The sequence below is a fragment of the Sorex fumeus genome, unplaced genomic scaffold, assembly GCF_029834395.1.
Source record: "Sorex fumeus unplaced genomic scaffold, SorFum_2.1 ptg000045l, whole genome shotgun sequence".
Classification (NCBI taxonomy): Eukaryota; Metazoa; Chordata; class Mammalia; order Eulipotyphla; family Soricidae; genus Sorex; species Sorex fumeus.
In genome coordinates, this window is record NW_026606102.1 from 21,013,121 (window position 1) to 21,026,125 (window position 13,005).

The 13,005-nt window shown below is 45.5% G+C and overlaps 1 protein-coding gene across 2 annotated transcripts in view; it reads right to left on the minus strand.

The window, feature by feature from the left end:
• MRTFB (myocardin related transcription factor B) overlaps positions 1-13,005 on the minus strand; it is a 163,683-nt gene that overhangs the window by 35,462 nt on the left and 115,216 nt on the right. For both annotated transcript variants that reach the window (XM_056122198.1, XM_056122199.1), the window contains 2 exons: positions 2,970-3,035; positions 401-456 (listed from right to left, as the gene is read on the minus strand). In XM_056122198.1, coding sequence (XP_055978173.1) covers positions 401-456; positions 2,970-3,035 — 122 coding nt within the window. The remainder of the gene's footprint in view (positions 1-400; positions 457-2,969; positions 3,036-13,005) is intronic.

A 13,005-nucleotide genomic window follows, 5' to 3' on the forward strand; every position in this document is an offset into this window, starting at 1 on the left:
CACTTAGACCTATGTACAGGTGACACAGACACAGGAGGGAACAGCCAAAGGATGTGGAACCAGTAAGTCACCTGGTAAACTGGGGTATCACAGCAGGATTAATCCAGAATTACTAGAAAAACAGATGCACCCCAGAAGCATGTAAGCCAATGTGATTTGGTTTTATATACAAAACTAATTGCTGTTTTTCCTTTTTTTAAGTTTTTTTTGTTTGTTTATTTAGTTACTGTTTTTTTCTACAAACTCCCCAAACTACTTGAGAATATATAACTCTGCATATCAGGTATCCTGAAAATACTCAATTTCTCCCCTTATGACATATTAGGAGTAAGACTTGTCAACTTGTCAACAACTGGAAAATAAAAGAGAAATTAGGATATTTCAAATGGAAATTTCTTACTCTGGCTCTTTCCAAGCTTTTTATCTGCTCATGGAACGCCGCTGGGCTCTTCAAAGCTGTGAAGAAAAAGGAAATATATATGTATATATATATATATATTTTGCTATTTGGGTCACATCCAGAGATGCTCAGGGGTTACTCCTGGCTCTGCACTCAGGAATTACCCCTGGCGGTGCTCAGGGGATGCTGGGAATCGAACCCGGGTCGGCTGCGTGCAAGGCAAACGCCCTACCCGCTCCAGCCCCGGGAAAAGGAAATAATTTCCACAGTAAAAGTGGGAGTCAATCTTCTCTTTACTAGTTCATGTCTATAGTTACATTTATTTACCAGTTTCTTTAGGATATCTGCAAATTTTGGACCCTTAAATGTTAGTGTATTTCACAAAGAAAACAACATTTAAGGAGAGCTGAATACATAATGACAATGTGATTTTCAGGTCAGACTGGTTCCAACCAGTTGGGGCAAACCTCCCCTTCCAAGCAAGAGAAGAGCAGGGACCTCCAAGACACATCTGAGCCTTTCAGGGATATGAGAGTCATTGGAGGGAATGTCCTGGCGGTGCTCTAACCTTGAATGCAAGGACCATGCACTCCGGACGGCCCTGAGCCACCACTTCCTGAGAATCTACCAGTTACTGTGGATCAGCACCACCATTTTCATAGCCCCAGACCGGAGGAAAGGCTCAAGAGGTTAAATGAATTCTGGAAGTCATATGCAGCTAGATGGTGATGGAATTTGGATTTAAATCTAGAAGTTAGAATATGAAAAGCTCACGGTCTTTTGACCATACCATAATGTAACTCACCTTCAGATACAGTGATTCTCTAATATATTAACTACTGGCACATGAAGTATTACAAATCTGGAGTGAAGACCAGCAGGGTTTTTTTTTGGTCTTTGTTTTTTGGCTTTTTGGGTTAAACCTGGCTATGCTCAGGGGTTATTCCTGGCTCTGCACTCAGGAATTACTCCTGGCAGTGCTTGGGGGACCATATGGGATGCTGTGTGTGTGTGTGTGTGTGTGTGTGTCCACCACTGTCTGCTAACATCCTGTGCCTACTAGGGTCATCAGATGTGCGGGTGGATGGGGGGACTCAGCTTGTTCAGGCTGGCTGTCACCCCCAATACTTGACCAATCTGCTCAATTTTCAGTTCTGGTACTTGAAGCAGTGCAAAAGCTCCCAGGAGTCAGCTCAAATAGGCCAGGGACCAGCTCCCAAAAGTGAACTTGGGCTGGCCTAGCAGTGGTGTCTTAATCACCCGAATTTAATCCTGTTTGATTGATTGGGCCACAGCCAGGAATGAGGTGGGGGAAAAACCTGGAAGATTATCCAGCCAGCTTTCTTTTTCTGATCACAAAGACAGATTCAAAATATATAGAAAATCAATGCTAGTCCAAAGGAAGTTTACTGGGAAACTATCTCGCATGAGTAAACCATTGCTTATCATAAATCAAAAAGGGGCTTTATCAGTGCTGCAGAAGACTGGGGAGCATATATGCAATCTATAACTCCCCTCTAGGGTTTAATTTAAAATTTGATCTTGGGGTCACGCCTGGCAGTGCTTGGGGGCTACTCCCAGCTCAGGCTTTGCTCCCAATAGTGCCAGGGGCTGAACGAGGGTCTGCCAGACGCAGGCAGGCGCTTTACCTCTGTCCTGTCTCTCCGACTCCCTTCTAGCTTTTTCAAGTTTGATGTTACTTCGTGGAGGAAGTCTTTATTTTCTCTCCTAAGACATTCCTGCAAAGAAACTTAACACCTGAAACACTTTCCCCCTGAAATCTGAAGTCACCTCCAAATAGGGTGGTTAATGTTAAAGAAGAAAACTTGGACAAATACTTTAAGCTCAATCAACTCTCAAAAATGAAAGTAGACCTGGAATACTTAGGAAATAGCCATAGTTGGGCAAGAAAAATCTTGTTTAAATAAAATGCTTAATAACCGTGGGTTTAACATATACTTATGTGGCCCATATGTGCATCAGAGATAATTCATAAATTAATAAAAAATCCAAGATTTTGAATTAACTTTGTTACCTTATGACGTCAAAGTGAATTGGACCCATTAGTGGGGTGCACAGTTATTTAAAGACTGAAAATATTGTTGACTTCTGAAGTGAAAACTGGTGTTAGCCAAGTTACAATTTTTTGTTTTGTTTTGTTTGGCGGTCATACCTGGCAGTGCTCCGGGCTCACCCCTGTCTCTGAGTTCAGGGGTCACTCCTGGTGGACCTGGGGGACCACATGGGGTCCCGGGGATGGACCCCAGGTTGGTTCATGCAAGGCAAGCACTCTACCTGCTGGACTGTTGCTCTGGCCCAGCCTAATGGTCGTTTTTCAGGCATTCTTTGTGTAATCTCAAGCTCTTGGCCACCTGTGACACTGCGCCAGGGTTTCAGCAGGGGCCACAGGGCCCCTCAGGCTGGCAGTGGGGGTGCTTAGTCCTTCCTTCGATTCTCCTGTGCTAACTGTGGAGTGACTGAACGAACACGACAGAGAGAGGCCTGAGCACTCCCCCGACATGCCCATCTTGCTTATCCCGGGAGAGAAGACACAACACTTGACACTTACGTGGCATGATGCCCTGGTCCACTAGTTGCTCTCTGGTCCTCCTCTGTTGCAGCCTCAGCTGGAGCACTGTGAAAGGAGAGAACCGCCACAGAGTCACTAAGAACTGTATGCTCCAACTCCTCATCCCCACACCATCCAACTCTGCTGCGTCCAACTCAGAGAGAGCGATACTGTGATTTCTGCCTGTCTGGCAAACTCTAAGGTTGACTTGTCATATTTTTTTGTTAAGTTATGACTTAATGAATTAAGTTAAATATTTGTTGTTTAAATATAATCACAAAATATTCAGTAAATACAATACTTAGCTTATACACTGATATTTAAAGAATAAAATGTGAGGAATAAAATGTAGGAATAAAATGTAAGGCTTGTTCTCCGAAGCCCGTGTTCTCTCTTGAATGCGTAATTCTTCTCTTTTTCTGCCTCACATCTAAGTAAATTCTGTTCAATAAAAACTATCTAAAACTCTTATCTTGGTTCACTAAAAATAAAATAAAGCGCGAAATTCCTCGATATCCTTATTTTTTTTTTTAGCAGTAGAAAAGCATTTATGGAAACACATACTTATATGAAGGGTCTTACTTGCTTCTGCCCTGTCCTAGCTGAGCACAATCCTAGAGAAATTTCAAAGAGTTCAGATTGTAAAACAGTAGAGAGAATTGTTTACAAGTAGATAGAAATGTCAGTCATATTAAATCTTTTTTTCCTTCTTCTTTTGGGGGCCACAGAACCCCAAAGCTTCACTGATAACCCATTTAGCTAAATGCTAATAGAATCACTAGGTTCTATTACACAAAATGAAAGAATATTTTAATTTTGAAATTTTATGTGCATGTGCTTCTCACTTAATTTTTTGTTTTGTTTTGTTTTGGGGTCACACCCAGTGTTGCTCAGGACATACTCCTGGCTCTGCATTTAGGGATCACTTCAGGCAGACTTGGGGAACCATATGAGGATGGAACCCGGGTCAGCCACATGCCAGGCAAAGCGCCTGACCCACCATACTGTCACTAGGGCCTCCAGATATTGAGTCAATTGGTTCTAACATGAAGATCACATCCCTGATAAGCTACAGTTCATTGAAGATAGTGTGCTCCTATGACACTAGCAACAAAAATAACCCAGGAAAGCATCCAAATCCCACACACTCTCCTATGAAGGCTCAGGTGAACACATGCTGACATGACGATGGTCATATTCAGGAGGCAAAATCCCAAGGGAAGGAATACTGAAGGAGAAAAGGGTCAGGACAATCTCCTGACTCTTTCATTTTATTTATTTATTTTTAAGCATCCTGGCAGCCCCTCAGTAGACTCTTATTAACTCTAACTGGTTTTCATCCATGGTCTGAAATAACAGTCCAGTTGGGAAATTTAGAATTGAATGTCAGGTAAACCAAGCCAAATCCTTCTCAAGGCTGACACTCCGGGCGCGGTGGTCCATGCCCACGGCCCGGCCTCTGGCAGCAGGTGCTTGCTCTCTTCTGGGGAGTGAGTCCTGAGAAAGAAGCAGAACAGACAGCAGCGTCCCTCTCCTTTGGTGGAAAACAGACAGGAAAAAAGCACCGGAACTCGTGCGACAAATGCAGTGGATGCGGCACGTGTTGTTTGGGCGACGGTGTCTAGGACTGATGGACACACTTGCAGCGACCTGACGTGCAAACCAACAGTGATGACGACAGCGCCAGGTCCTGAAAGCATGGCTCTGGGCGCTGTGTGGGGAGAAAGCACAGCCACCGAGAGCTGCCTGGCAGAGAACACAGTGAATGCACAGCCCCGTGGCCAAGGGCGAGGAAGACCAAAGCCTTTGTGCTTGTGACCTTATTTTCTGTGTGGCAAGACAGACAAAAAACCCATCCTAAATCATAGTGCCTGGAGGTAGGAGGATAATCTTCCTAGTGAATAGTCCCATCACCGTCTATTCTCTGGAGGCAGGAGGTTACACTCATGGGATTACTTGGAGCTGTGGGGTGGGCCTCAGTTCAGCAGCCTTGCTACCAGGTGTGTGGTGGCAAATGAAAGGTGCAGACACACACACACACACACACACACACACACACACACACACACACACACGGCATGGAAGATGGGACAGGCAGGTCTGTCCCGAAGCAAAGGCATTGGGAAAACATGAACAGGAGAGGAGATTGACTTGAAGGGATCTCATCACATGGGTAAGGCTGCTGCTTACCAGGCTGAGGTCCTGTTCCTCCCACTAAGAGGCGGGCAGTCCTGGCCACTCTGTCCTGAATGAGGCACAGCCCCTTAAGGAGAAGTTCAGGTTCACGGCCTCTTCTGGTCACTGTTCAACCCAGCTATGGTATGAGTTCATATGAAACAGAACTGGTCGCTCACACCTCAACATAGGTTCTTCCGAGGACAATTATTGGCAATAAAGTTCACCAACCAGACAGATATAGGCTAATATATATATATATTTCTTTTTTTTGGAGGGGGGTCACACCCAGAAATGCTCAGGGGTTACTCCTGGCTCTGCGTTCAGGAATTACTCCTGGTGGTGCTCAGGGGACCATATGGGATGCCAGGGATCAAACCCAGGTCGGCCACGTGCAAGGCAAACGCCCTCCCCAAGGCTAATAATTATGTCAGAAATCCAGCTTTCTTCTGGTGCTTCCCCCTTCAGTCCTCATCAGCTTATGAAACATCACTGTGGGATAAATGACTCCCACTAACGCCATCTGAAAGGCAGAGTGCCCAGGATGGGAGGCACAGGCTAAAACCACAGAGACTGCTGGCCAGTGCTGCCATCTGGGGGACAGGTGCCGCGCAGGATTTGGCGGGGTGGACTCAGGGCTGGTCCTCTCACCAACACACAGCATTCAACAGGTGGGAGGTGGAGAGATGCTTTCCAGACCCCCAGGAACCTATCTGTCCTCCCCCTTTGTGTCTCTGGAGGGAGGCTGGGCAGGAAGCCCAGATCTCTGAATGTGGTCGGGCCACTGGCGTAGGGGGCAGACTCGCGAGTACCCGGGGCCACCCAGCACAGGCACGGGCAGGCCGCAGCCCCTTGACCACAGACTGAAACCTAAGCAAAAGTCCAGCATGGCTTTCCTGGGGGGTGGGGTGGGGGGCAGCGGCGGCAGAGTGGCCAGAACAGTCAAAGTCTCTGGACAGTAGCCTCATGTCTGAAACTGAATGCAGGTGCCCTCTCCCCTTGGCCCCCAGAATGCGTAGTCTGTGCTTCTGGGAAGCAGACGGCGTCCTGCATTCCCCCTAGTCACCGGAGCCTCCATAGATCTGGGAGTTTTTCAGAGGGGAATGTGGAGCCTTTGTACAGCCATTGAACATGGTGGAGTTTCCACACAGCTGAAATATGTTGAACATGACGCCAGCTGCAGGACGAGGGAGACCCTCTTACAGGCTTCGTCCCTCTGCCTCTTAGCCACCCGCTGCCCGAGATAACCAAATCAAATAAACTGGAGTTCTCGGGAACTGGGGGCTGGAGCCTCTCAGTTGCGACACTTCCCCACAAGAGATAAAAGCATTTCCTTGGACCTGTTCAGATGTGAGCGGCTGTTACATGAATTATCTTCATCTCTGTTATTAGTGTCACGTGTGTTCTGAAAGGTTCCAGCCCTGCCATTCAGTGAGAGGTTTGAACTGCTTTTGTCCCTCAGAATGCCAAAGACTTTAATGTCTTCTCTCTTTGCATGCACTTCTTTGTAAGAGGGTCCTGGAAGATATCTAGCTGTAATCAATTCACTCTTAGGGCTAAAGAGATAGTACAGTGGGTAAAGTGCTCAATCCCCCATCTTGAACTAGAGTCCCCAAGCAGTGCCAGAAGTGATCCCTGAGCATAGAGTCATGAATAAGCCCTAAGCAACCATTATATATGTATGTGTGTGTATATACACACACATATATTTTGTTTCCTGGTATACCCAGTGATGCTCAGGAGTAACTCCTGGCTCTGCACTCAGGAATTACTCCAGGCAGTGCTCAGAGGACCATGTGGGATGCCAGGGATTGAATCTGGGCGGGTTACATGCAAGGCAAGCATCGTTCCCACTGTATTTTCTCTCTAGCCCCCAGGACTTGTGTTTTTTGCTGTGCATGGATTTTGTAGAAAAGGGTAAGTAAGTAAAGTAAAGTCCCTCCCGTTGATCATCGATTTGCTCGAGCGGGCCCAGTAACATCTCCATTGGAGACTTTGTTGTTACTGTGTCTGGCATATCGAATACATCACGGAGAGCTTGCCAGGCTCTGCTGTGGGCGAGATACTGAGGGTTTCCTGCTCAGATGAGACTCAGAAATATGTGACTATAACGCTAATACTTCTCTACTTCAAAATCTGTTTTACAAGAAATTTTTCTATTTGGTACAATGATACATGCACACAAAAAGAGTATTTGAAAAAGACAAAGTCCACCCTCCACTGGTCTGCCAATTTCTCTTCAGTAATAAAACTGTTAAATTTCTGTGCTCAGACAGTTATGTAACTATTCTGTTAATATTAAATATTAACTATGCAAGGGAGATACAAGGGGTAAGATCATATTATTCATATTGTTGGTGATATGCTTTTAGAAAAAGTAACGCCAAATCTATTTCATTCTTTGGCTGTATCTAGCACCTATAACAATCACATATACCAAGGTTTATGGTTGTGCTATTACAGACAACATTGTAATGAATGGCCTCACTCACTTATTGGCGCCCCTTGATAATACCCGCTGTAGATAAGATTTTCCATAATGGAACTTGCAGTTAAAATCTTGGTAGCAACACCCTGCAATACTTGTACTCATATATACTTGGTCTTACAAGGTCCAAGTACTTTTTGCTCGTTCCTTCCTGCATTTTCATTTTTAAGGTAATTTTAAAGTCCTTCCTTCCACACTCCTAAGCATGGAACAGCACGCAGTGCCTGGCACACAACAGTGCATGCCAGGGTGGGGTGTGAGCAGCCAGGGGGCATCACAGGGCAGAGCAGGTGAGTAGACAGGACTGTGACAGAACAGAAGTTACCCTTGGCAGCTGCAGAAGCCCAGGTTAACCTTTCTTATGTGAACCACTCAGTTATTTATAAGTCTGGAAGAATTCTTCTGATGTTCCTGGGTAGAAATCTTAAGCACAAGTTATATAAATTTTTTTCTTTCAACTCCGACAGAGCTAAGAGATATACATAACAGATTTGAGAGCTATATTTAGACCGAGAGTGCCAGGATGTGGTAGAAGACTGGTTGATGTGTCTGAAGGAGAAAGAGATGACTAAGATATCTCCTGGGCTTCTGATCAAGCACCTGAGTGAAAGCAGCGCATACTGCAAGCAGCTGGAGGATGGCCCAGCAGGTTGGAGCAATGCCTGGCAGATGCAGAGGCCCTGGGTTTGATTCTGGGCACATGATCACCCCTCCCCCCAAGCACCGCTGGGATTACCCCAGTGGCTCCTAGCACTGCTCTGAGCTGTCCAGGGCCTCCCTGAATATGGACTGCTTCCCCCCTCCCCCCTCCCCAGCCCTCAGCACAAAACCCAAAGCAACAAAAACACAGGTTGGCCATTAGGGAGGTCAGTCTCGGGATACCTGGATTAGGAGTGGAGACGTGGAAGGCATGGTTGGCTCGGTGCCCCCAGGTCTTGGAGAGCTGGTCGGGGCAGAGGTGGAAACTTGGGAGTGATCACTTAGGTCATATTGAGAGCACGGGGGCTCGTGTAAGCAAGAGAAGGCAGGAGAATCCAGGAACTGAGTTCTGAGGGCCAACAACGAAAATCCCTTTTACAAATCAGACAGGGAATTAAGAGCCAACTAAGAAGTCAGAGGAAGCCGCCTGAGGGACACTTAGAAGAGGTGTTTTTCGGAGGGGTCATGGTCGTCTTGGCCCATGCTACTATTCCAATGTTGTTAATACAAAGGAGCTACTTATGGGCATGATGGATGGAAGCCAAGGAGAGAACAGCGTGTGAATGAAGATAATGAGAGCGATGCTTCCCCTGGGGAGGGTGGAAGATGTGAATGGTGGGGAGTGATGAGTTTCAGGACCAACTTTCTTCCTTCCTTCCTTCCTTTCTTTCTTTCTTTCTTTCTTTCTTTCTTTCTTTCTTTCTTTCTTTCTTTCAATAATGTAGGAATACTGCTATTTATTCAGCCATTGACTAAGCTGACTGAATGGGGCATGAACTCCACATTACTTTTTTTTTTTAAATTGGATATTCATGAGATAGACCATTACAAAGCTGTTCATAATTGGGTTTCAGTCATACAATGATCCAGCACCCATTCCTCCACTGGTGCACATCTCCCACCTCCAGTGTCCCCTGTTTCCCCATCACTCTCCCCCAACCTCCCACCACCTACCCCCTACCCCCACCTCTCTCCATGGGAGGCACTTCTCTTCTTGCTCTCTCTCTCCTTTTCCTTTTATGCATTAAGGTTTGTAGTATAGGTGCTAAGGGGGCAGGACCAAGTTTCTGACTGATGATGGTGGAGAGAGCTGGGCTGTGGGGACTGGGAAGAAATCCCAAATGACGACTCCGGCTTCCTCAGAGGAGGGCGAAGGCCCCCCCCGTAATTAGTGAGAGGAATGAAGGAAATTTAGCTCTGAGGCCAGTGAGGAGGTCTGAAATAATCACTGTCGACTGTGAAGAGTCATTTGAAGGGACATGGGTACTTATGCTGAAATGCTTCAACAATAATGCCAAGAGCTTGGGGAGAGAAGTCAGCCATTTTTATGAGATGAAAAACAAAGAAACAAACAAACACACACACCACTAGATACAGAATTGGAACATCTGACAGTTCCTTCTCCTGCTCATTGCAGAGAGTTTCAGTCAAGAGCAGCTGCAGCTCAGCAAACTCACTCCCAGATGGGCCGAAAGAACTAAAACAGGTAACGGACTCACACTGACACACATGTTCAGTCTGAACGCCACCAAAACCAGGTAAAGGGCAGCACAGACAGATGAATATTATTCAGCTATTAAAAAAAGACGCGTGGATCCCTGCTGTACATAGCCTTATATGAATTTTGCTCTGATTAAAAAATCAAAGAACGGTCTAACAACAGACTCCAATACATTCCTTTTGTTGTTTTTGTGCCACACCTGGAAATGCCCAGGCTCTGCCCTCAGGAATCACTCCTGGTAGTGCTCAGGGGACCGCATGGGATGTCGGGGATGGGACCCAGGTCGGCTGCATGCAAGGCAAATGCCCCGCCTGCTGTGCTATCTCTCCGGCACCTCAAATTTCTTTCATTTCATTTCATCATCCTGTTAATCGTCGATTGCCTCGAGCAGGCCCCAGTAACGTCTCTTTCATCCTAGCCCTTATTTCTTATTTCCAACCTACTCCTAACTGCTATTATATTTCATTAACCACTAATGATGACTTTTTCTTTTAATGATTTGACAATGACAAGAGCAACATTTCCCATTCCTCGTCACACTAAATTCCAGATTTTGGTTTGTCGTTGACTTTTTTTTGCCTCAGATTTTCCCATCCTGAGCTCAGTCTTACACCTTCCACAAGATTTCTATAGAAATTATAATGAATTTTTAAAAACATACATTTTTAATACATACGTAAATGACTTTTTTGAAAAATGAAGCAATATAGTTACTTGCTTTCCAGTAATTATTCCTGGATTAGCACTCTGAGATTACTTCTGGAGGGGCCTCAGGGAACTGATTGGGACGCCAGGAATCGAACCCAGGTCAGCAGCAAATGAGGCAAGCACACGGCCTTGTGTACTATCACACCAGACCCGTAATAGTTTTTATTGGATGAAACTTGCTTAGAAATATGTGAAAGGGGATAAATAAAACACATCTTCAAGAGAGGAACCGGACTTCTCCAGAGCAGAAAACGCAAGCAAGCAAAGATACGGAGAAGATGCGTGTCTAACGTGGGAACACGGGCTTGATGAGCAAGCCCTGAACTGAGCAAGCCATGAATTGCTGTTTTCTGTGGAGAGAGACTGTATGTCAATTTTTTTGTTTGTTTTTGGCCATACCCAGCAGTACGAGGGCTCACTCCTGGCCCTCTGAGTTCAGGAATCACTCCTGTGGGGCTTGCGAGATGAAACAGGGAGTATCAGGGATTGATCCGGTCAGCTGCGTGCATGGCAAAGTACCTTATCCACTGAACTACTTCTCCATCCCCCATGTCAATTTTAAGAATTAACCAACAATAGAATCCTCTAGCAAGTGACTATCCTGGGTCAGAACCAACAGTTTCACTTCCTAATGTGACTTTTTCAATGGATATTTTTGAAATCACGTTGGTGGTAGAACTCCAGAAAACATATCCAATCGTATTGTTTTGAAGAGTGAAAGACTAAAAAGGGAAGGTGAAAGACAAATGAATTTAAAAAGCACGAAAAATGTAGTCGGTACTAATTTCTTTTCCTCTCCACTTACAATTAATGAGAGATTCATGCTGTATTAAAGGGAAAAGACACTTAAGTACTCTCATAGATAAACAAGTAGCAACCAAAGGGTTAAGGGCCTTTGTTTATATTGGGGGGGTGGTCTAACTTGCCAATTATAAAGTTCTTCTTTAAGTAATTTTAAAAATGGAATGCAAAGGGGCTAAAAATAAAAGAGTGGTTTGTCCCGTAAGAACTGTGTTATCTGCGCTGATTAGCAAAATCCCAGCACGACTTCCTGTCTGGAGCAGAAAGGAGAGTTACACAGCGCGCACATAAATCTAAGCCTCAGACGGTCCAAAGGACAAGCCGCACTCTGAGCGGGAATTTTTACATCCTGATGATTTTCCTCTTAAAAGGCTGGACGACTGTAAGTCAACTAAAAAAGTCTGCAAACGAGGGTCTGAGACAGATGCAGGACACACACGGCCTTCCCTCCTATGCCAGAAAGTCGCCTGCATCCCTGTGAGGCTCAAAACAGGACCCGTCCCGCAGAACCTAAAGTGCCCTCCGCTGCTGGCTCGGAACTCAGGATTCAGCTGCCGCATCTTCAGGAGAGTACCCTCCTAGGCACTCGGGGGCAACGTGGTGCCAACAGGCCCATGGCTTTCTGCATGCATCTGCAGCACAAGGCCAGGAGAAAATCTCAGCAGAGCCTTAGAAACTCGGGTAACTCTGGTTGGCTGAGGCTTGTTACCACGGAGACAGACTGCTCCAAACGGGGCACGCTACTGTACACGGATCCTACCTCCACACCGAGTCCCCTCCCCTTTTTGTCAGAAGTCAGGGTGAATGTAAAGTCTGCTTCTCGTGTCTGACAACGTGGGGGCACATCAGGGGCACTGGGTGCCTGAGGCCGATGTCTAGAAAGATTCTCTACAGACATGTATTAACGGTTTCTAATCCGGCTAAAAAGGAGTGGGAATGAAGTACATGGTGAGTAAGTGGATGTTTCACATGAACAATAGGTGCTTTGAACGCCAAGTCATCCACTTCAATCGCTTATTAATAGCAACAAAGGGCGTTCACACAAAAGCTAATTTTTTTCTTTTCCCAAGCAATTTTTGAATGGTAGGACCATGCTGGTATCTACCCAGCCTTCTGTATTTTGTACCCCACATGGTTCCACAAGTTGTTTCTCTGTGCGACTTTGGAGACTGTTAGCAATGTGACTGTTACCCTGCAACACCCCACTCTACGAGCATGCCAGGGTGCAGGGATTCTTCCTTTACCTCTGAACTGGGAATGTCTGATTCTCTAAAAGGGGAAATATAAGTTATATAAAAGTATCTGTAAGTGTCCTATGTAAATCCTAGTGGAGGATATCCAAATAACAGAATAATTAACACTGAACTAGGAAAATGGTAAAATATTGTACACTTCAAGCTTCTCCCAGAACAGTGTGCATCCTTTTTTTTTTTTGGAGGTACTTGATTCTGGCTCAGTATCTTGATTTTTTTGGATTCAGAAATGGAATCCCCTCATTTGTGCTTGTGTGTGTGCGTGTGTGCTCTCCCTATCTCTGTCTCTGTCTTACAAATATACACACCAACTTGCTCATGAAAACATAAAGGAATTTATGTTTTGATGGAATACCATCCTAGCATTGTGTGCTAGTGTGATGTCATAATCATAATGTCATCTTGCCTGTG